Genomic DNA, 25,413 nt, shown 5'->3' on the forward strand with positions numbered 1-25,413 from the left:
CAACGTAGGCCTACCTCAGGCAAAAAGAGGTTCTATATTAGGGCGCGCTTTGAATGTCGCCGAATTGGCGTATATATGTGTTACATCTACTTATTTGTTACAGCTTTTAATATTTCCCAAACTAACATAGTTTTATTTTTCTTTGTTTTCCTTTCTTTATTTATCCCCAAAAGTACGTTGATTTGTGTCAACTTGCAAACTGGCTTACTCACGATACAACCTTCGATCAAAGGGAAAAATGAGTAATAAAGACGAGTTCAACACTGCCGCAAACATAATAGTACCTATTGAGAATCCCGAAAGTTCTCGAAGTATAGCTGACATTCAAAACGAGAAGAAAATGGCTCAAATGGAACAACTCGAGATCTTGAGGGAAGAATTGAGTCAAGTGCGAGACTTGGCTAAACTATCTACGACCACTTTCCCTACTTTCAAGACACCTATCTACTTCCCAAAGTCTGATGCCTTCTGCCGACTTACCAAATCAGCCAGAACTGACTCAACACGCTCCTACTCACGGTCGAGTTCCACCAGTTTCTCCAACCGCAGTCAGGACCGTTCCTGACCTTTCTAATCGCGGCCCTACCATACCAACAATGCAGCAGATACTCGGGGCACATGTCGCCGCTCCCTATGAGACACATGTTCCACCCGTATATGCTGCTGGAGCTCCTGCCTTCACTATGCCAGTTGTGGTTAATGTCCCATACGATGTCAATCAATATGAAGAAATGGAGAAAGATGCTCGGCTGAAAGAAGATGCATCTATAAATGCCCAGCTTCAGGGTCTAAGAAAAGCATTGAAAAGCTTACAAGTCACTAGAGGGACAGAGAGTTTGGATTATGATGACTTGTGCATCCATCCAGACATTCACATGCCGGTAGGGTATAAACCACCGAAGTTTGACATGTTTGATGGAAAGGGTGATCCTCACGCACATTTAAGGGCATATTGTGACAAGTTAGTCGGTGTAGGAAGAAATGAGAAGTTGAGGATGAAGTTGTTCATTCGGAGTCTGTCTGGAAAAGCATTAACCTGGTATACCCGCCAAGACCCTCGCAAATGGTGTGTCTGGCAAGAAATGGCCGAGGACTTCATGACTCGTTTCAGATTCAATATTGAAATTAGTGCTGACAGATTCTCATTGGCCAATATACAGAAGAAGCCATCTGAGAATTTCCAGGAATATGCACGACGTTGGAGAACTGAGGCCGCGAGGGTGCAACCTCAGGAATATATGAAACATTTTTATTAATATTAAATGTTACACTTAAAGTAACCTAAGGAACACGTAGTTAATTTTGGAGCTCCAGGAATATACCAAATGGAGTGACGATGGCAATGGAAGTGAAGTGGGCTTACCAGTGGGAATTGAAAACACCATCGCAAAGCCCTTCTTGGCAGAGTTCACTATGGGCTTATTCTGCTCCAAAAGCCCATGGAGCAACTAATTCAAACTGCATTGTTTCCTACATGTTCTTCCCTTGAACTGCCCCTGCCAACTGCCCAACCATTTGGACAAAAATGAAGTTGACAAGAAAGATCGTTCTGACTATGGTTTCAAAGAAATAATTGGGGAAAAGAATAAAAAGATGTTTATCATTCAAGGTTGGGCGCCACAACTATTAATCTTGAAAGATTGAGCAATTGGTGGATTCTTAACTCATTGTGGTTGGAACTCTGTACTTGAATCTCTAGCAGTAGGTGTTCCATTTATCACATGGCCCCTGTTTTCACAAAACTACAAACTTTTCGAGATCAAGCAATGTGCTTTCAAGAATTCCTCTTGAAATTTATGTTTTAATATCAATGTGTGTGTTTTTAATTTTCTGCTCTGCAGCCTCATTTGTCATTAGAATTTGTGATCCTTAGTTTGAGCCAGCCTCTATACAATCCATTTTGTGGTATAAACACCAAACAAACGCAGAAGGAGGTGAATTGTGTTGTGTCAGATTTTCACTTAAAGTGATGAATCAAATTATGATCTAAACAAATAAAAGGGGAGGCAAAATAAAATAAAAAAGAGAGAATTTTCTTTCATTGAATAATTCGATGGAAAGCCTTATTATTGAAGAGAGATAAACATAGTAGGTCTGTCTAAATACTAGAGAATTACATAATAATAATAGTAATGTTTTAAGAAACCTTTAAGAAAGAAACGACATCAATGACAACAGTGACCACGACAAAGACGAAGAAGGATGATACGAGGAGTTGGCCAAGCACACCTGCGTAGTTCATAGTAATAAAGACATGATTAGCTCCAACAATGAAGCCTACCAGGTTCAATAGGGAAAATGCTATCAATGGTACAGCAAGTATCCCTATTCCTTGGAAATCAAATTTCCCCTTCTCATATTTCTTGAGCTTTTCCTTGTCAATTGCCTTGTCTGACAAATACAATTTCTCTCCTTCTGTTCCGATTATCTTGTCTAATATAGCTTTCAATCCTCCTAACCATATTGCACTAACTCCCATCATCATCAGTGCCCTGTATTCCATCCACCACGATTTAAATGATCCCCCTTCTGGAATTGACTCCGACATATTCTCCAAAATTGTCGATATGAAAGCAATCACATACACTGCAAACCATGGATCATGTACCTCCGGATAGACTTGGAAGCCAAACAAAAGACCAATAGAAGGAATACTAGCATATAGAACCATTCCCCAAGAATAAAGAGTGAAATATATCAAATAGGCATAGCACATGCATTGGAGAGTTTTCATCCTGCTACGCAAGCCATAAGTGATGGGATTGAGATGTGATAAACCAGCTTGTGTAAGTGCAGCAACCCATTTTATGAGCTGTGAGGAGAAACCTTGCATATCAACTGGGGCACAACCCAAGAAAGATGGCCTGTCTGGATACAAATAAGTCGATCTCCACCCTTTGCAGTGTAATAGATAACCAGTAAAAGTGCTCTCCAAATGACAATCGTATGAATAACCAATCTGCGTAACAAATATTAAGTCACAGTCAATCCAAACAGACTCTTAAACAACAACATATATATATATATATATGAAAAGTCTTTCCTTTTTCTAACAATAAATAAATAAATATGACTTGCCTCTTGACCCCAATGTGTGCCATCCTCGTATGCACAAGTAGCTAAGGTCTTAGCTTCCTCTACGATATCTTCTGATATGACTTTCTCTGCCTTAACATAACCATTTTTCTCCTCTAGTGAAGCAAGGAACTTTTTACTCCTTCCAAAATGCTTTTCCGGTGAACTAAGATACTCCTCTGTCACCATCACCCAACAAAACCATAAACATTTTGACAATTTTTTTAAAAAAATTTACAAATAACTAACCAAATATTTCTTTTATTTTACTAAATTAATGTTATCTGAAAATCTTAATTTGACTATTGGTTATTTAATCATAAGGGTAATTTTGGAAGAAAAATATAGTTTCCTCTAGATTTTTTAAAATGGACTAGTAAAAAAGTCAGGATCTATTTTTACAAAAAAAAAAATCAAATAAAAATGAAAAGGACGGAGACAAACTCTACTTTTACTTGTTCAATGTACTAAATATAGATATTCTATTTTTTCTTTGTTCAATTTAGAATACCAAGAAATAATCTACTTCCTCTGTTGAAACAATATTTATCCAAAATTAAATTTGCACACTTTTTAAGAAACTATAAATAAAAGAGTAATTTTACTGTAAAAATCCTTATACGTGGACAAACAAAACAAAAAGGAGAGGAAATTTTATTAATTAAATAAAACTTCTTCAATCAACTTTTCTTATAAAAAAATTGATGATGAAATAGGAAAACAATAAAAAATATAGAGAGTAAGGTTCTACACTAATAAATATAATATCTTAAAAAATCTAATAGAGAAATAATTAAAATTAATGATAAAGATAAATTAAGAACTAAGTATAAAATTATCCATTGATTTTAGACAAATATTATTGGACATTCAAAATAATATTATGGGCAACTATTATCAAACACAGATAGAGTAAATTTCTAACATACCCTTTACTCCTGGACTCGTGTATAACGCCTTCCTCTTCAGAAAATAACCAGTTCCTGATAACACTGGGCCTTGGATACCATCCATTCCATGCCATATTGTCTATAAAAATAAAAATAAAAAGTAAATTAGCATAATCAACCTTAATTTAAAATAATTTCACTACTAAATTTAAATTAAGTAAGAAAAAACCTTGTAAGCCTGTCTAATTTTGACATCATAAATATCGGACTTGCTGACATTGTAAAAGACTTGAGGGAACTGAACATAAGCTAAATCAGATGATAGCTTTGGATCAAGATGAAAACACATTGCCTTCCTAGCTGATATTGGATCATGACAGAAGAAATCACAATCTAACACCAGTATATAGGGGGCATTACTCATTATTCCAGAAACTCGAAGCTGCAAATATAAAATTTTAATTAAAAAAATATAATGTTAGAAAATTGTGTTATACAGCTAGGAGACACACGAATTTAAATATTTAATTAATTCATACAAGAGCATTTGCAGATCCACCCTTGAAGTGATGAAGACGGTTGAATCTTCTTTCACGGGATACATAAACTAGCAAGGGCATTTTCGTTAAATCATCGGCACTCTTTTCGCTCTCCGTTTTTCTGTCGTTTATTACCTGCCAAAATCTTTCATCAGAAACGAAGACAAAAATAAAAAAAATAGAGTATATACAGATCTTTATCTGAAAAATGCATTTTCATTTATGGTTCAGAATATACCTTAATAAACGAGGCTCTATCAGGCACTACGTTACCATTGATTTTTCCAGATTCACCAGCACGTTCCACATTCTGCTGGAACACTTCATATTTCAACTGCAAATTTTTTTTATTTTTTTTTAACCGTTAGTTCATCAGCAAAAAAATGTATCCATGGCTTAATGAATAAGACACTTGACTTCTAATACAAAACATACTTTAATTTCTTTCATTTCAGCATCAAAATCATCATTCTTAAGAACACGGTCATCATCTCCTAAAGGAGAAAAAAACGCTTTAGGGCATCTGGTTTTAATTCCATACTTCCTACAGAAAGGTAGCCACAGCTTTGCAAACACACATGCTTCTTCCATGGCGTACAATGACAAAGGACATCCTCCATCATCAGCCAGATACACAGCCAATTTATCCGTAGGATAATCAAGAGCCATTGCGGATATCACAGTGTTCATGACATCCACAATTGGCTCTTTCTTAGGATTGGCAGTGAATACCATTACGTCAATTGGTGGTAGATCGGAATCTTTGCAAGTTATGTTTTCAGGGAAAACATCTCTTTCAACAGGGCGCCAACGAGTTCCTTGTCCGAAGAACCACTTGAGAATGAAACTAAATTCACCAAAAGTGATGAGTACCCAAGCAAGGGCTTGAAAACTCAGAATGTTTTCGAATTTAAACAAATTAGATACACGGTAGTATATTAATGCAACCATGATTATAGAATGGATGAACATGTGGAGTCGGTATATGGTGGTGATAGGTTGTGGAACAGTGCTTTTGTTGAGCTCCATGGTTTTTTTCATGGTGGTTTCTCTTCACTACTCCCTCTCCACTCTTTTACTCTTTCAGCACACTTATATATTGCTCTCAATAGTTTTGGTTGTAAGAGAAAATGACCAAAATGATCTTTGTATTAAATAATGCTTTATTTTGATCTTTAATATATTTCAATTGATTGGAAAGATCCTTAATGTATAACAAAATACCATTACTATTTACAATCACTTATGTTTTCACCAAGTAAATACTTATTTATCTTTTATGTGGTATTGTTTGTTTGACATGATATTTAAATAAATAAATAAAATTTATGATTTAAAATAATTTTTAGATATTTGTGTGGTAGTAAATTATTTAATTAAGAGTAAAAAAAAGAATTTTAATGTTAAATTGTACGTTTCTAATTATAGTAATAATGATATTCTTTCTGGGACGAACTATAAAAAAAAAGGTGTCATGTAAAATGGAATAGAGGGAGTATGAGTTTAGGGGTTGTTTGGTAGTTGGATAAAAATTATGTTATTCATTTATTAATATTTTTTATAAACTATACAACGTTTGGTAGGTAAAGAGGAAATGAGTCATGCATAAATAAAATTAATATGACATTTGGTTGACAATTTGAAAACCCGCATAATTAATACATATTTAAGTTATGAGAAATATATGTATTATTTTATACATGATACAAGATGAAATAATTAATACATGTATAACAACATGAATAATTAATCTCTACATAACTAATATCTACCTAAAATAATATATAGATTCACTAATAACTAATCCTTACATTACTTGCATAATTCTAACTAGCTACCAAACGATCCCTAAGTCTATTAATCCATGTATCTCAATTTAAATGCTATTTTTTGGATTTCTAGATTTAATTTTTATTTTTTAATCTTTGATTGAAATTTCTTCATACTTCTTTAAAATATTTTGAATTGTTAACTATTATGCTTTATAATATTTTTACAACATTTTTAAATATATAAATTTTAATTTTAAAAACTTGAATATTTCATGTCCAAACTTGAATTTTTAAAAATTTCCAAACATTAGAACTTGACCCAAACACTAGTTTTTTCTAGTATTTGAAAATTTTGAAATACTTAATAAATATATTTATCAAGTTATATGACCTAACACCACTTTTTAAGTTTTTCCATTTTTTTTTTGGGGACTAAACGGACCTTAAATTGTTTGATATTCAAAATTTGCGGTAGGTCCTAGTTCCTACTATGCCACTCTGAGACTCGAGAATATATTTGAAGGATAAAATGACATGGTGTGACTGCTAAAAAATAAATATGACAACATTTGGCCATAATTTTTACAAACTCTCCGGTTTAAACCCTGAAGTACAAATTAATGTCATATTCTAACCCGGACAAAATATCTTAACCCTTGTCACTAATGTCAGACAATTTTTAAATGCAATTGCAAGGCTCATTTGAGTGCACATGTTCTAAATTATTTTGTTTTGATGTTGAATGTCTTGTCTCTATTACTCTGCCCGTTTCTATTTAATTATCATCATTTTAAATTTTACGTTTCTTAAGAAGTTAGATAAGTTTATTATTGTATTCTTATTTAATGTTTTATAAAAGTCAAATTTTCAATCAATAAAAATTAACAAATTTATTTTGATTAATTAATTTGGCCAATGAACATTAATTATTTACTTAATTTTTTTATAAAATATAATATTATTTATGTATTTTTTATTTTATGAAATAACAAATATTAAGCAACATCTATTTTAAACATCTACTTTATTGGAACCAATCTCTTATCAAAAGGCCATAATTTCAAAAAAAGTTAAAAATTGTCCGTTCAAAAAAATGTTATATTATTGTAATTAAAAATAATTTACTTTTAAAATCCCCCCCCCCCACCACCACCACCACCACCTTCTACCAACCTACACCTATATGTGTGTGTGTTTTCCCACCCCACCCCAACCCTACCTCCCCCTCCACCCATCCACCCCAAAATTTTGTATGTTTTCCTGAAAAGAAAAATCCCCCGCCCCCCGCCCTCTCAGTCCCACCCACCCTTTAATTTTTTTGAAAAATAAGTTAATATTTTTTAAAATTAAAAATTAATATTATTATTTTTTAGCACAATTAAGAATTTTAAGTAGAAGTGAATGATCTATTATGGATCTATACGAATACTCATATTTTATCTATTTTGACCATATTTACAGGGGCTCTTAAAACAACTTGAACTCATATTTACTTAATTAAAATATGAGTGATCCAAGTCATTAAATATGAGTTAAATAGACTCATTTCATTAATATGGGCTGAAATTGTCATCTAAGGTACACTATTATTACTTTCCGGTAGAATTTATCTTCCTCCCCCTCTTCTTTTTCTTTTTCTTCTTTTCTAAAACATCTTATTTCTATTTATTGAAGCACTTGTGAAGTGATTTTAATAGTGGATTGAGGTTCTAACATGGTAGTTGCATGTAAACTGATTTTAATATAGAAATTGTATACACAATACTATAATGGAAAAATTGTGTAATTAGATAAATATGTGATATGTATTTACAATACACCATTATAATTGGAGAGTATTATAATTTGTAGCTATTTTCTCTCTCCTCTCTTCCTCTCTTCATCGTATCTCTCCTTCTCTCTACACTATCACTTGCCTCTCTCCTCTCTGTATCTCTCCCCCGCCTCTCTCCTCTCCATGCCTCTTCTCTTTCTCTCGTCTCTTTATGCCTCCTCTCTCTTAATACAAATACAAAGGATAATAATAAATTATATAAATACAAATGTTAACAGACAACTATATAAATATAAATGATAAAAATAATTATAAAAATGATAAATGTCAATTATAAAGATCTTTTTTAGTGATACAAAGTACAAATACAGATGTATTCACTGATATAACATTGATACAAATGATAACATCGATTAGACAAATACAAAATATTGAACTTGATACAACATTGATACAATTGTATTCTTTGATACAACATTGATATAATTATATTCGTTGATACAACATTGATACAATCATATTCACCAAAACAATTTATTCATTGATACAAATTGTATTCGGATACACAAATATACATACTAGTTACATATAATCACTTATCCAGCAAATATACAAATACAATTCATCCTTTTCTCTCTATGCCCTCTATCTCGCTCACCTCTTTCATCTCTCTCCCAATCTCGCTCGACTCTCTCTCCTTCTAACATGTAGCTATGAATCGTAGTCAAGCAAACTATAGCTATTTTGCCTGATTATATTTCTAATCTTGGCTATTTTTGCAATTTCCTCTAGTTTAATTTTGAATAAAGATTGTAAAACAATGTACAAAAATATTTTTAGGGGACGTTTGACCATGTGAGATGAAATTATGTTTTGAAATCATGAAAGGAAATCAGATAAGATGAAGTTGAAGTTTTGTTTTGGCATGTAATTTTGACTTTTAAGTTGTATTTTTTACTCATAAAAAGAATCATAAGTTGTGAAAACTATCAAAATGCTTCAATTCTTTATGCAATATTATTGAATAAGCAAAAGTATAATATACTTTCACAAAGGAATTCTTAAAAAAATACAATGTTTATTGATCAAACTTTAGTTTAATTAAAAGGTAAAATCTAACATGAATTATAGTGTATTTCTCTTTAATATAATTCTCCCATGTAGTTCTTAATTGTATGAAGCTAAATATCCTTTCATGTTCCGAATACCAACATAAACAACATAGTGTTTATCTACCAACAAAAATATTTTTTTTGTAAATAATTACTAAAGAAACATGTGAAGTAAATGAGATAGTTTTATGTATAAAAAATAACATTTATTTTAAGCGATGTCTTTTTTCAACTGGTTGAAATTAGTAGAGGTATAATTTAAAGTTACCATGCAGTGGAAATGAAAATTGGTAAGAGTAATAATATAAACTATAAATTTTTCTTACATATGAAATAAATGATTGTAAATATGAAATTGTGTTTCTTTTACAAAATACAAATATGTGGGTCAATTTTTATATTTATAAAAATATATAAAATCATGATACTAGATTTTCAAATTAAGTTTTTTGAAGAATTTGAGATTTCATCTCATGATTTGAAATCGTAAGATGAAATCACATGTCCAAAGTTGTTTGTATATGTTACAGAATTTATTATAAACTCTTACATACTTTGAACCCTATGTGTAAGATGATTGATTTTAAAAATGAAACTATTCTTATAGAAACTAATTTTGATAAATCTAAGGTTGTTACCAGAAGACCTATTCGGTGAGATGAAATTGATTTCCCGCAAGAGTGAGTTATTGAAGGAGCAGCACAACCAAAAGATAATACCAATAATGAGGCTTTAGAAATTGAACAGGATGGAACTGTTAGAATTAAGTTTTCTGACTCTATTGCTATGCATAATAGGATTGATAATCATAGCATGTCTTCTAGAATCTCTAGATCTAACTCCTCTTATATTTCTCATGTTGATTATATTGTACAAGTTCCTTCTCGCGCATCTACTTCTCAGATTAGAGAAAATTATAGATGTGACAATATTAGAATTGATAAAGATAATATTGCTAGACCTATGCCTAGGCCCAGCTCAGATTTAGATATAACTAAGTCTGAAATGAATTTTCCAGATGGAATCTCTACCTAAAAATTATTTTATGATAGAATGAAAATCAAATTGATTTTAGTCCGGGTTCACCGGCGAGAGAAAAGGTTTCTAAAGAATTTCAGAAATCTAGATAGAAACCTTTTAGAAAATGATTCTTTAAAAATTTTAATAAAGAAGAACAAATGGGTTTTCAAGAAGAATTTTACAAGGATCTTATTGATTCTAAGAAAAATGTTTTAATTGCTTTTGTTCCATGGTTTATGGCCAAACATGTTCGTAATTATATCTCTATGATAGAAAGAGATTTTACTTTAAGTACTGGAGAAGTTATGAAATATGTTTTTCCTCTTTTACAGTCCTTTCAAATTAAAAAATATGATAAGATTGTTTATTTTAATGCTTTTTCAAAATTATTTGAAGATAATACTGCTCTAGTGACTACCCAACATATTAATGTCATGATATAGCAGCAAAATTATGCTAACATTTATATGAGCATTTTGGGGGAACAGATCACTTCTCTTCATGATAATGTTGATAAACTACTTTCTAAACTCAATTCCAATAATAAAGGAAAAGAGAAAGTAGCCAACACCAGTATTCAACCTCCACCAGAAATCGAGGATTTCAAAATAAAAGACTTTTCAGATCTTGAGAAGTTCTTAGAAAAAAGGTTTAAAGGCGGAAACTTAAAGCCTTTGAAGGTTAATAACCTTTCCGACGAAGAAAGCAATCACAAACAAGACTTTTTTGATGGGATTAATAAAATTCAGAAAAATATGCAAGAAAACCGGTCCAAAGGATGTACTACTATCCTAGACCTACTCCTCAGGATGTGCTCTTGGAAGAGCATGACATATCATAACTAATAGTTATAATGGAAAATAAATCTATAAATGGAACATAGATGGTTATACAGATAGATAGATTTATACAATTGTACATAGAATACTCATGTGCAACACTATCTGTAAGGCTAACAAAAATAGTTATAAGACTATTGCTGATATGATAACAAAATTTGACAAGTTTGATACTTGCCACAAGTGTGGGAGATTTGATCATTATGTTAAGGATTGCAAAGTCAAGAAAAAGATCAAAACCCTTGATATTGATGATAATATCAAAGAATCTCTCTACAAAATCATGCTAAATTCTGAATTAGAAAAATCAAAGACTAAATATAGTAGTCATGAGGAGCCCTCTACTAGTGAATATCTTAAAGCTCTTCACCAAGAAGATTACATGTCTTCAGATGATGATTGCCTACCTTGCCAACAAGGGTTAGAATGTGAAAAGAATGATGAGGAATATGATCTTTATAAGATCTATTCCCAGTTTAAGGAACTAAGTATTAATGTCATTGATAATGACAAAGTCATAGAACTCTTACAAATTGTAAAGGATCCGAAAATAAAGCTCAGATTATTGATAAAATCGGTAATACCTCCACCTCTAAGAATCAAATCACGGAAGAGATCCCTACCAAAGAAGGTTCATACACCATGACAGAGGTAAAAAATCTTCTGTTAGAAAGAAGGGAACTTACCAGTTCTCCTACTACTATCAGTGATTTGAAGCAAGAGATTAATAATCTCAAAGGAGATATTCAACGATTAAAAGAAAAAAATGTCACTATGAAAGTTAGGCTTGATAATATCGAAAGCCAGAAAGAGTTAGATAATAGCTCTAAATCGTCTTCTCATGAAGAAGATGAAGAAGGTCTTTATTTCCTAAAAACCCTTAATTTTGGTAATAAAAAAGAAGATTTTTTATAGAGCTTGAAAGCTTTTACTTCCCAAAAGTTTTATACAAAAATTACTCTTCTCATAGATTATAATTACAAAAAAGAATTTATTTCTCTTATAGACAGTGCTGCTGATTTAAATTGCATTCAAGAAGGACTTATTCCTTATAGGTATTTCATAAAACTACTCATAGCCTTAGGTCTGCAAATGGTAGCAAAATGGGAATTGAATATAAATTTTTCAAAGCTTTTATATGTAAAGGAAAAAATTGTATTCCTCAAAGTTTTGTTTTAGTAAAAGATATTACTAACCAAATCATTTTAGGAGTACCTTTTATAAATGAGATTTCCCCCCTTACTTATTGGGATAATAAAAAAAAACTATTGGTACCTGGAATGAAAAACCTATTATATTAGAATTCATTACGAAACCTTTTACAAGAATGATAAATGAACTTTCATCAAAATTAATTTTAAAAAATAATCAAGTCAGTTTTATCAAAGGAGAATTTAATAGTATTGAGATTGATAATATTCTTCAAAATCCTAAATTACAGGATAAGATTGCTATTTTAAAGAATCAGTTCTCCCTTAATATATGTGGAGATCATTCAAATGCTTTCTAGAACAAGAAAAAGCATGTTGTTAGCCTCCCATATGAGGAACACTTTAGTGAGGATAATATTCCTACGAAAGCAAGACCCTGCCAGATGAATTCAAATTATCTGGAATTGTGCTAAAAGGAAATTGACTCCTTACTTCAAAAAGGCCTTATAAGGCATTCTAAGTCTCCATGGTCTTGTATAGTCTTTTATGTTAATAAACATGTTGAGCAAGAAAGAAGTGCCCCAGGTTGGTAATTAATTATAAACATATTAACAAAACTTTAAAATGGATCAGATACCCTATCCCTAATCAAAAAGGATCTCTTGGATAGAGTATATGATGCAATTATATTTTCAAAATTTGACTTTAAATCAGGTTATTGGCAGATACAGATAGCTGAGTCCGACAGGTTTAAAACTGCTTTTAATGTCCCTATGGGTCAATATGAATGGAACATTATACCTTTGGGTTTAAAAAATGCTTCATTAGAATTTCAAAAAATTATGAACGATATTTTCCTACCTTAAAGCAATTTCATAATCGTTTACATAGATGATATCCTTGTATTTTTCAAAAATGTGGAAACTCATTTTAAACATCTTGATTTGTTTAAAAAGATTATTATTCAAAATGGCTTGGTAATACCCAGCACCAAAATGGCTTTATTCCAGACAAATGTCAGATTCTTGGGTCATAATATTGAAAGGGGTAATATTAGCCCTATTAATAGAAGTATTGAATTTGCATCCAAATTCCCCGATATTATGACTAATAAAACCCAGCTACAAAAATTTCTTGAAAGTCTTAACTATGTTGCTCCTTTTATAAAGGATTTACCACAAAGATACGGCAATATTGTATGACCGGCTAAAAAATAATCCTAAAGAGTGGTCTAACGATTATTCGAAAGCAGTTAAAAAAATTAAGACAAAGGTTAAAAACCTTCATTGTCTTACTCTTGCCAACCCAAATTGGGAAAAAATGGTTGAGACAGATTCCTCGGATATAGGATACGGTGGTATCCTGGCACAATATTGTCCTGATAATAAACAACATTACATTATTGAGTTTTATTCGGCTAAATGGAATAATGCCTAGAAAAATTATGCCACTGTTGCAAAAGAAATTTTGGCCATAGTTAAAAGTGTTTTAAAGTTCTAAGGTGATCTTTATAACAAAAAGTTTTTAATAAAAACTGATTGTCGAGCGGCTAAATTTATGTTTAATAAAGATTGTAAGCATGATGTTTCTAAACAGATATTTGCTAGATGGCAAGTTTTATTAGCACCGTTTGATTTTGACATTCATTATGAAACAAGGATCGGATAATAGTCTGCATGATTTCCTTACAAGAGAATACTTTGACTAATCTTTATTTTCCTTTCAGAATGAGACCTTCATGGCCTCCGCCCTCAAGAAGGGAAAGAGGAAGGACAGGAGTCGAAAAAGGAGGTCATATCCTCTCTCAAATAGGAAACAAGCAATTGATAGTGATTCTACAAGTGGTCTTCATACAAACCATCCTCGGAATTTTTGGAATATTCCACTTATTAAGTAGATCAAGACGTTGTGGTATATCATATTCTTCTTTTCTACTGTTTTTAGCAGTAGATCTCCTATTTATCATATGCATAGAGAAATGTTGTGTAAAATTATACTACCTATAGTTACTAAAAGTCCATGGCTCTGATACCATAATCACGACGGATCGTTCAATTTTAACTCAAGGAGCCTTTATAAGCATAATGAATCCTGACTATAGTAGTAGTAGTTGTTGTTGTTGTTGCTATTCATCCTAAAGAGTAGGTCTAGGATAGTAGTACATCCTTTGGACTAGCTTCTTAGCATAATTTTCTGAGATCTTATTAATGTCATCAGAAAATTCATTTTTATTACTAGGTTCTCCTTCTGAGAAGTTCTTAGCATTAATAGGCTGAAGACCACCACTTTTGAATTTCTTAGCCAAGAAATCTTCAAGATATGAATAATTCTTAATTTTGAAATCATCAATATTTGGTGGGGGTTGCAACTGCTATGAGCAACTTTTTCTTTACCTTTTATCTTAGTCGGCAATAAAGAAATTAGTTTATCAACTTTATCATGCAAAGAAACAATTTGCTCACCCAATATGCTCATAAAAATGTTTGCATAGTTATTTTGCTTAATCATGGCATTGACATGAAGAATAGTAACTAAAGAAGTATCATTTTCAAACAATTTTGGAAAAGCATTAAAATTAACAACCTTATCATTCTTATTAATTCGAAAAGACTGTTGTGGGGGAAAAATTGATTTAGTAATTTCTCTGTTACTTAAAGTAAAATCCTTCTCTAGCATAGAGATATAGTTATGTACATGTTTACACATAAACCAAGGAACAAATGCAACTAAACGATTAATTCCTGAGTCAATAAGAACTTTATAAAACTCTTCTTGAAAAAACAAATTGTTCTTCTTTATTAAATTTTTTGAAAAACGAACTTCTAAAAAATTTCTATTTCTTTCGCAGAAAATCTTTAGCAATTCTGACCCTTGCCGGTGAACCCGGACTAAAATCAATTTGTTTGTCAGACATCATAAAACAAATATTAAGTCAATCCATCTGGAAAAAATTCATTTTAGATTTAGTTATATCTAAATCCGAGCTAGGCCGGGAATAGGTTGAGCAATATTATCCTTATCAATTTTTATATTGTCACATCCATAATTTTTTCTAATTTGAGAAGTAGATGCACGAGAAGGAGTCTGCACAATATAATCAATGGGAGATATATATGAAGAATTAGATCTAATCAATCTAGAAGACATGCTACGATTATCAATAATATCAGGCATGCTAATAGGATCAAAAAATCTAATCTTAATAATTCCATCATTCAACTGTTCAATTTCGAAAATCTCAGAATTAATGTTATTTCTAGGTTGAGTAGCACTCTCAATAACCCATTCTTGTGGGAAATCAATTTCTTCCCACTTGATAGGTCTTCTAGTGACAACCTTAGATTTATCAAAATTAGTTTCTATAAGAATAGTTTCATTTTTTAAATCAATTACTTTGCACATAGGATTTAAGGTGTGCAAAAGTTTATAATAAATTCTATAACAAATATAAACAACATCAGTGTAAGGTATATAATTATAACCATGAAGTTTAACATTTAACATAAGAGAACTTAATGAATTCTCATCCTATAAAGAAATCTACAAATTAGGATATACATTAAAATAAACGGGTCCATAAGCTAGACTAATTTGAATAGTCCCCATTAAAAATTTCTTCTAGTTATATTTTATACCATCGTATAAAGTTGCTATAAAGCTTTCAGGTAGACCACGAAGAGTAAGGGGTTTGAAAGCCACATGTACTAAATCAATATGCATAAACGATAAATATTCCTATAAGGGGCTAAATCATTTTCAGATAACAATCTAAAAGTCTGATTATCACTATCAATAGTAATAGTTTCTTCAGTGATTTTAACCACCTGCTTGAGACCAAGCTTCTCAAAAGTACCCATCTAATATATGATTCTAGGTGATATTTTTGAAATAGTCCACTTATTAAGTAGATCTAGGTGTTGAGTTTATCATACACTTCTTTCCTACTGTTTTTAACAGTACATTTCTGATATTCATAAAAGTGATCTATGTTGAACTATAACACCTATCGTTACTATAATTCCATGGCTCTGATACCAAATGAAAATGGATCGCACAATCAGACTATGAGGGACTTTTACAAACATAGACTAATCCTGGCAAAAGTATATGAAAATCCTTACTATTCGGGTCAGTCCGAGTTCGCTCTCTACACGGGTAATCCAATGGATCAATTCAGTGATATTTCATAACTATGCCTGGGTAATCTACGTGTGACCTTAATCTGGTTGTTTAAACTATCTTCATGATAGCAACATGCACCAATTATTATAGTAACTTAGTATGCTACAGTTCAACACAAACAGTTTAGCCCATCATTTGGGCTTAATACATAAAAAGAAACAAATAAGCAAAGTACCTTAAGACGAACTCCCAGAAGATCAACTAAATTGCAAACTTTTATTCAAACCCTTAGAAAATATTTAGAGTACAAGAGAGAGAGGGGGTTGTAAAACCTGCCTCTTACTAAACACATTTCGTCCCCTTTTATAGCTCTAAGGGAAATCTTTTTTAAAGATAAAGATAAAAGATATTGGCCCACACTTTTATAATGGCCACTAATAAAACGATATGGCCGACACCTTCACATGGCCTTGCATTATTTTTACTAGCCGGCAGTACATTCGGTTTTTACTGATATTTTTTTATAAAAGTATTTCGGTCTTTTTACATGTGGCCGACAACTTTATTAAAGTATTCCATTACGCTCTCTGGGGGGTCTTCATTCTTTATTTTTTCCTTTGACAGTTGTGTTGGTGCTAGAAGATTCTTCTATCTGTTGTTGATAATTTCGTAAAAGAGCCTCGATATCGATCTTTCCTTACTATTAACATCTTGTCCTTCACCAACTATGCAAACATTATCATCGCCATGGAAATATTATCTTTAATTTCAATATCAAGATTTCTCATTAAATCCTTCTTCACTTATTCCATATACAACGATATGGCTTCTGATTTACAAATCAGCCCTTTCTTCATTTGAAGCTTTCTTGTGATATTCTAGAATGGACTCAGATCATTTACCACATGTGGTTCTGATGTAGCAATATCATAATATCTGCTAATTTTTTCATTTATTGAATCAAGAATTTCTTGACCATGAACCTTTCCTTCTTGGTTCTTTTGTAATAGTTTACTCCAGAACTTTGTATAAAATGTCCTTTGTAAACATGGAAATCCATCAGAAGTATTATTAATTTCCACCAACCATTTCATGATCCAAGGAATCGAGAATTCAATGAAGAAATACATTATTGACATTCCTTCAAAAAATATATTATCATCCTGTAATCTTATAATTTTTGGTGATATATCTACCCATTCTGAATATAATTTTTTATATGACTCTGGTAAAATCTTCACCGAAGGACCATATAATGTCCACCATTAGCAAAATCAATTTAAAATCTGCCTTTCGAATATATTACCGCATATCTTAATAAATCATGAATGTTTTTTATTAACATTTTCATATAACAGGGCTTTATTAAAGCCATCAATGTAATCCCAGTAATTATATTTTACCGTGACTTTCTGTTCAGGATAGATATAATCCATTATACTCTCGATAAAGTTTGGAAGACCGCGACTGATCCTGAAAGGGAATGAATGGTAAAAATAGCATGTCGTATCAACGGAAAGTTCTGAAAATATTTCATTGTTCCTAGATGGGTATAAAACTGTGTTAGAATTCTTGGAACGGAACAAAATAAAGTTGGGTCGAATGAATAAATGGATAAGGCTGCGGCTTCAATTAAATTATAGGGAAAGAAAAAGCAACGAGCTTTTGTTCTTAATTTGAATGATTCCCGATCTAATTAGACGTTAAAAATTTATTAGTGCCTGATGCATTTCCTTCAAAGGGCTCATACCCCATTCTTCAGGTGTTAAGATCTTCTTTATAATCATCTTAGAAAAGTTATAAACCTTTTCGTATTCGCCGAGTAAAAGTGTTGAAATTCACATGACCCTGTGGCTGAGAGTATTATCTCATAATGCATTCTGTATTTATAAACAGTAGTAGTATAACTTACTGTATCTAGATATCTGGACATTACCTGCCATTGTTCATTTTTCCATCTCAAGTCACTATTTTCAAGTAGAAGTATAACTTCTCTTTTGTCATTTAGATCAAATACCTCTATGTTTTCATCATCCTTGAGGATGGTGGAATATGTTGGTGGATCATTATCCGATTCCCTTTTGAATTTCATAAAATCCATGAATTATTTGTACATTGGGTGATTTGTATCAATACCACTTGTTCCACTTGTTGAACTGCTGCTATCAACTGCTTTTTTCCATGTTGAATGAGGATATGACCTCCTCTTCCTAAATTGATTCTTCCTCTTCCTAAATTGATTCTTCCTCTTCCTCCTCTTCTTGCAAGAGGGGGCCATGATGGTCTTAAGCTCATCCTGACCAAGAAAAATAATTTAAATTAATCTAAATATTCTCTAGTAAGAAAATCTGGAAGACTATTATCTTAGCCTGGCAATCAGTCTTTATTAAGAACTTTTGATTATAAAGATCGCCTTGAAATTTAAGAACACATTTCACTATAGCCAAGATTTCTTTAGCTACAGTGGCATAATTTTTCTAGGCTGCATTCCATTTGCCGGAATAAAATTGGACAATATAATGGCGTTTATTATCAGGATAATATTGCGTCAAAACGCCACCATATCCTATATCTGAAGCATCAATTTCTACTATTTTTGTCCAATTTGGATTGGCCAAAGTTAGACAAGGAAGGTTTTTAACCTTCTCTTTAATCCTTCTGACTGCTTCAGTATGATCATTTGACCAAGCCTTAGGATTATTCTTTAACCTGTCATATAATACAGTTGTATTTTTTGTTAAGTCCTTAATAAACGGGGCCACATAATTTAGACTTCCCAAAAATCTCTGCAATTGAGCTTTGTTAGTAATAACATCAAAATTTAGAAGCAAATTCAATACTTCTATTGATAGGGCTAATATTTCCTCTTTCAATATTGTGACCAAGAAATTTGACATTTGTTCTAAACAAAGTCATCTTAGGTTGAGCTAGAACCAACTCATTCTGAGTAATAATCTTTTTAAATAATTCTAAGTGTTTAAAATGAGTTTCCACATTTTTGGAAACTAAGATATCATCTATATAAACAATTATAAAATTGCTATATGGCATAAAAATGTCATTCATAATTTTTGACATTCTGAATGAGCATTTTTTAAATCAAAGGGCATAACATTCCATTCAAATTGTCTCATCGGCACATTAAAGGTTGTTTTAAACCTGTCTGGCTCAGCATTCTGAATCTGTCAATAACCTGATTTCAGATCAAACTTAGAGAATATAATAGCATCATAAACTCTATCCAATAAATCTTTCTTATTAGGAATAGGATACATGATCCATCGCAAAGCTTTATTAATCGGTTTATAATTTATTACCAATCTTGGCACTCCTCTTTCTTGTTCCGGCTGTTTATTAACATAGAATGTTGTACAAGACCATGGTGACTTAGATTGCCTTACAAGACCCTTCTGAAGTAAGGAACTTACTTCCTTCTTGCATAACTCCAAATATTCTGAGTTCATTTGGCATGGTCTTGCCTTAGTAGGAATATTATCCTCATCGTAACTATCTTCATATGGAAGACAAACAACGTGCTTTTTCCTGTTCCAAAAGGCATTAGGATGATCTCCACAAATATCTAGTGAAAACTGATTATTTAAAATATTGTTTTTTTCCTGTAATTTAGAATTTGTAAAATATGATCAATTTCTATACTATTAATCTCTTGTTTTATAAAACTAACTTGATTATATTTTGAAATCAATTTTGCAGTCAAATCATTTAACATTCTAGTAAATGGTTTTGTAACAAACTCAAGTATGAAAGGTTTGTTATTCCAAGTGCCAATAATTTACTATTATCCCAATGAGTAAGTGGGAAAATAACATTTATAAAAGGGACACCCAAAATAATTTGGTTGGTGATATTTTTTACCGAAACAAATTTTTGAGGAACACAACTCTTTCCTTTGCAAATAAAAGCCTTAGGTAATTTAAACTCAATATTCATTTTGCTACCATTTGCAGAACAAAGACTATGAGTAGTTTTATGAAAATATCGTGAAGGTATAGGTCATTCTTGAATACAGTTTAAATCAGCAGCACTGTCAATTAGAGCTATAAATTCTTTTTTTATAATTATAGTCTATTAGTAAAGTGATTTTTGTATAAAACTTTTGTGAAGTAAAATCTTTAAGGCTATGCAAAAAGTTTGTCTTATTATTTTTCATATAAATATTTCTCATAAAATCAAGACTATTGTTTTCTCCCTCAAGAGAAGATGACAAATCAGAGGCATTACCCACATCTTGAAAATTTTGAATAGCATCGAGTCTTACCTCAATAACGACATTCTTTTCTTTTAGACGACAATGTCTTCTTTGAGATTATTAATCTCTTCCTTTAAGTCACTGATAGTCGTAGGAGAACTTATAAGCTTTCTTCTTTCTAGTAAGAGGTTTTAACCTCTGCCATGGTATATGAACAATCTTTGATAGGAATTTCTTCAGGAATATGATCCTTCTTTTTTCTTGTGGAAGAACTACTGATTTTATCAATAATCTGACCCCTTACTTCTAGGTCCTTTATATTTTTTAATACATCCAGAACATCGTCATTATCAATGACATTAAGGCTTAAATCCTTAAATTGAGAATAGATCTTATAAAGATCATCATCTTCTTCTTCTTCACATTTGAGTCCTTGTTGATAAGGTAAACACTCATCTTCAAAAGTCTTGTAAATATTTTCTTGTTGGAGAGCTCTAATGTCCTCACTAGTTGAGGAGTCCTCACTACTGCTATCATCCGACTCTGATTTTCCTGAATCAAAATTAAGCATAATCTTATAAAGAGAATCTTTAATATTATCATCTATATCAAGGTTTTTAATTTTTTCCTTGACCCTGCAATCATTTGCATAATGCCCAAACCTTCTACATTTGTGACAAGTATCAGACTTCTTATAATTATGTCGATACTTTTTCTTTCTCTTAGAAGAGTCTCTTTTACTTTCTTCAACCCTTCTAAGCTTTTTTTCAATTCTCTTTTTCTTCCATTTTTCATAATCCTTTTTGGAAGATTTCTTCTTTTTTAGGAGTATATTCCTTGTCTTTGGACTTTTGTTTAGGAATATCAAAAGCAGATTATTCGCAAAATTCACCTAATTGTTGTCTTTCATTTAAGCGATGTCGCTTAATCTGTTGATTCAACTTTATTTCATTGCATGATGAAAGTCATCCATGTACGCAGGCACTTATAAGTTTTCCATAAGTATACTTCTCATAATTAATACTTGTATTGTCTCCTCTTAGAGACTTTCTTACTCTTTCAGCAAAAAGCGAAGGTAACCCATCTATGAATTTAGATTTCCAATAAGTGCTATTACACTCTGATAACTCCATGACCCTGCATAAGAAAACATCCTAATAGTTTGATAGTCTCACTATTATCTGACCATCTTCTTGAGAAATGTTCTATAATGTTTAGAACTAGTGTATAAACTGCGTTCTGTGTATACTGTTCTCCTTCTTGTTTTATTGCTTGGAGGATCTTATCCCTTTGATCCTAATTGAGATAGTTATCTCACCAACATTTCAGTTGGCCTGTAAACCCTGCAGTAATCATATCTGCAATAGTCTTATCACTAGTTTTATTAGTCTTACCGATAGTGTTGTACATTTCATACCATCACCTCATTTAGGCTTAGGGTTAGACACTCTATCTTTGTTGAACTTAGAAGTCGGAGCATTAGAAGAGCCTTGACTGGAAAACTTTTATCAAAATTAAGGACGGTCGTGTTCACCGGACCTAGAATGAGAAAATTCACCATCACCAGTCCTTGCCCTCCTTGACTCGCTAGACTTCTCTTTTAGCTTTTCCTCTTCAATTTGTTGTGCATGTATCACCAAAGGATAGATATTCATATCATTCATCAACATGGCGGTATGACACTCATTTACCATCATTTCGGACACCCCTGACAAAAACTTACTCATTTTTACCCTAGAGTCGGCACCATAGTCAGACCATACTTAGGCAATTGAGTAAACTTTAATGCATATTCGTTCACACTCATATTCCCTTGGTGAACATTAATAAAGTCAAGCACCTTTTCCTCCCTTATCTCAAGAGGAAAGAAACGATCAAGAAAAGACCATTTAAATTTTTCTCAATCAAGAGGACCTGCATCAATAACCCTATCTTCCTTACAATGGTTGAACCAATCTGAGCAACACCTTTGAGTTGATAAGCAGTCATTTCCGTCTTTTCCATCATTGACACTCCCTAATTTCCACTATCTTATAAATCTCATCATCAAATTTTTGAGGATCCTCGTCAAATTTCAACCCATGGAACTTCGGAGGATTCACCCTAGTGAAGTACCTCACTCTTGTTGCCTCCGTACCCACAATTGAGTTCATAGGAGCAATAACCTCTATATTAACTTGGGACGTCATAGCTTGATCCAACACCCAAAAAATGGCTCAAAATTTGGTATGAGTCAATTGCTTGGACAATGGGTCAACCGACACTTGAGAAACCTTGGCTCCATATCATTAGCCATATTCCTTCTTACATTAGCTCTTCGAAAAGGCATATCATGAAAAGCATCAGACAAGAGTTATGAGAAACACCTTTATAGAGATAAACTTTATCGCACGATTTTTGAATAATGAAAGAATTAAAGTTTCTTAAACGCCTTGTAGGTTAATATTCATAAATGTGGTGCGTTTCACACTCATGAACAAAACTTTACTCGAAGCGGCTTGTCTGACATCTTAGGACCTTTCTATAAAACATGATGCTTTAATATCAATTTTGTCCCAAACCAAATTACACCCCTAGACGTGACATGGTGTATAGAAACTCGAAAAGCCCTAAACAATCCACTTGACATAAGAATAATGTAACATAAGTACAACAAGAGAGAAAATTGGCAATTAAGTCTCATATCATAAAAGGAATCTAAACATAAGTGCGAAAAACTTATTTGTATTTGACTTAGTGCTTCTAACATCATAAGGGTGGTTGGGATGTAGCCCATACACCACGTACAAATTTGAAATTAAAGACAATAAATAAAAGAGCATAATTGGTCTTGTCCTCGAACCATGAGGACTCGCCAATACATGTGCTAGTAGAGCAATCCAAGCTAACCATGAGGGGAGAAGGAGCGTCGGACCCTATATTTGAGACTATATAGGAATAAGTATGCATTAGTATGGTGGATGTACAAAATATGGAGAAATGCATGAAATCTAAATCATGATAGCATGATGAATTTAAGCATGATATGCAAGACCAAGTAAAATGTGATAAAACCTTTTATAAAGAAATCATAAATCATATACTAGGTCAATGCATACTTAAAACCATTCGTAAAACCCTTGAAGAAAATATAGCTCATTTGTTGAATATTTACCATTAACCGATAATAAGACCATGTGATCTATAACATGAAATTTGGTATGACCCTCACATCGAAAAAAAGAATCTACTTTCCAAGGTAAAACCTCATCTCATCATTCTTTTCTAAAGTGGATCCACTAACTAGGTCATTTAAGACAATCCTATGGATGCACCTAGTTAAGGGACAAGGAGATTATTTCTAGAGAATCGTCTTTTACTAATGGGAGAGCCTCCATCTCAAAGTCCTCTCGGTGATAAGTAAATTCCAACGGAAAAGACATAATCATTATCATATCAAAATACTTGGAAAGGCACAATCAAGACTACCAATCCAATCATAAGTCATAATAGAATAGGTCCTTTCAAAATCATGATTTCATAAACTTGTTCATAAGACACTTTCTTTCTTTCTTAAGTATCTAAATCATGATTTCTTTCATATGTGAGAACCTTTCATAAATCATTGACACTTTATCTAAAAGGCATCCTTTAGTCATAAATCATTTTTTTCATTAAGAATGCATAAATCCTTTATCAAATTCATGATCATAGTTGACAAGTTCATAAGCATGATCATAATTCAAGTTCATAAAATAGGCATATGCCTAGGTTTATATGAAATCAATTGAAAATTATGTAATTAAATCAAATCATGCATAATAAGATTGAATATAAACAATTGAATCATAATAAATAGGACATGTGAAGAATAGCATGAAACCCTAGATAATTGGGTGGAATTGAATAAGGGTTTGAGTTATTTTTGGAACCCAATGGATGAAAGGGATACATTGGTGAATTCCCGCATATCTTGGGTAATCAATGCCCTAGCAATGGAGGAAAGAACCTTGAAGCTTGATGAAACCCTAATTCTTGACTTGGGAGCTCTTGAGAGAAAATTGGAGAAGAAGACTTGGGGGTTTTGGAAGAATTTAGTGAATAAGAGAAATTAGGCTTAGTTGTAAGAGTAAAAATGGTTATATGGGTAGTTATAGGGCCAAAAAAACGTAGTTTAGAGGTTAATTGGGTAGGAAAAGACCAAAACACTCTATAAAATCTATTAGACAGGTCTACGGTTTGGACCTATGGTTTGTAAGAGATTCTACGAACCGTACTGGTCAACCGTAAAACCAATTATTGAAACCCAAAGTCCAACCAATTTCCATGAATTACTCCTACGGATCGTCGACCATCCTACAATTTTTGGAGGGGGGATGTCGCCGCCTGATAGAGGCAGAAGCGGGGGCCACCAAGTAGACATCTTCTGTACACCTCAAGTTTAAGCCCAAAATTTCACTAAGACTGGATCAGTTCTATGGGTACCGCCTACGACCCATAGAATACTCTACAATCCATCATGTCCATTCATAGGTCAAACATCAGAGACTTGTCAACTCCAAAACTCAAACCAAGTCATACAACTTCCTTCCTACGACTCGTAGGACTTCTTACAGTTTGTAGGTTAGACTCGTATACCACAATCTCAATGCCAAAAATGATTTTTTTTCTTTCTAATCTCAACTTTCAATTTCCGAGGTGCTACGAGAGAAATCATAAGTTGAGTGATTTTATTGATATAAAACAAAGTTCATGATTTTTCTAGATAATTTTCCATAATTTAGTGACATTTTAAGTTATTAACTCATGAAATTGGTTGCCTATTAGTATGGATGCTCACCACTTGGGTAATTCAAATTGAAAAATAAAATTAAATCAATTAAATAATTTGATTTTTAATTAATTTGCTTTTACATCTTTAAAAATCGAC

General features: G+C 32.1%; 1 protein-coding gene across 1 annotated transcript; it reads right to left on the bottom strand.

Annotated features, from left to right (window-relative positions):
• Positions 1-2,018: 2,018 nt before the first annotated feature.
• Positions 2,019-5,574, bottom strand: LOC125835524 (cellulose synthase-like protein G1). The gene is made up of 7 exons (XM_049514655.1): positions 4,940-5,574; positions 4,743-4,838; positions 4,505-4,639; positions 4,195-4,407; positions 4,005-4,104; positions 3,079-3,254; positions 2,019-2,959 (listed from the first exon to the last, which is right to left on the bottom strand). The coding sequence occupies exons 1-7, from the start codon at positions 5,543-5,545 to the stop codon at positions 2,138-2,140; spliced, it is 2,148 nt and encodes a 715-aa protein (XP_049370612.1). The 5' UTR covers positions 5,546-5,574; the 3' UTR covers positions 2,019-2,137.
• Between the last annotated feature and the right edge of the window lie 19,839 nt (positions 5,575-25,413).

The sequence above is a fragment of the Solanum verrucosum genome, unplaced genomic scaffold (genome assembly GCF_900185275.1).
Source record: "Solanum verrucosum unplaced genomic scaffold, falcon-dt-bn FXZP01000040.1, whole genome shotgun sequence".
NCBI classification, from domain to species: Eukaryota; Viridiplantae; Streptophyta; class Magnoliopsida; order Solanales; family Solanaceae; genus Solanum; species Solanum verrucosum.

What these genes read in the sequence shown, in the direction of transcription:
- LOC125835524 (XM_049514655.1), bottom strand. Translation starts at nt 5,545, where the DNA reads ATGAAAAAAACCATGGAGCTCAACAAAAGCACTGTTCCACAACCTATC. An exon ending in GTGGATCTGCAAATGCTCTT is followed by an intron (nt 4,408 to 4,504) that starts GTATGAATTAAT and finishes TTATATTTGCAG; the next exon opens with CTTCGAGTTTCTGGAATAAT. An exon ending in GCACACATTGGGGTCAAGAG is followed by an intron (nt 2,960 to 3,078) that starts GCAAGTCATATT and finishes TTTGTTACGCAG; the next exon opens with ATTGGTTATTCATACGATTG.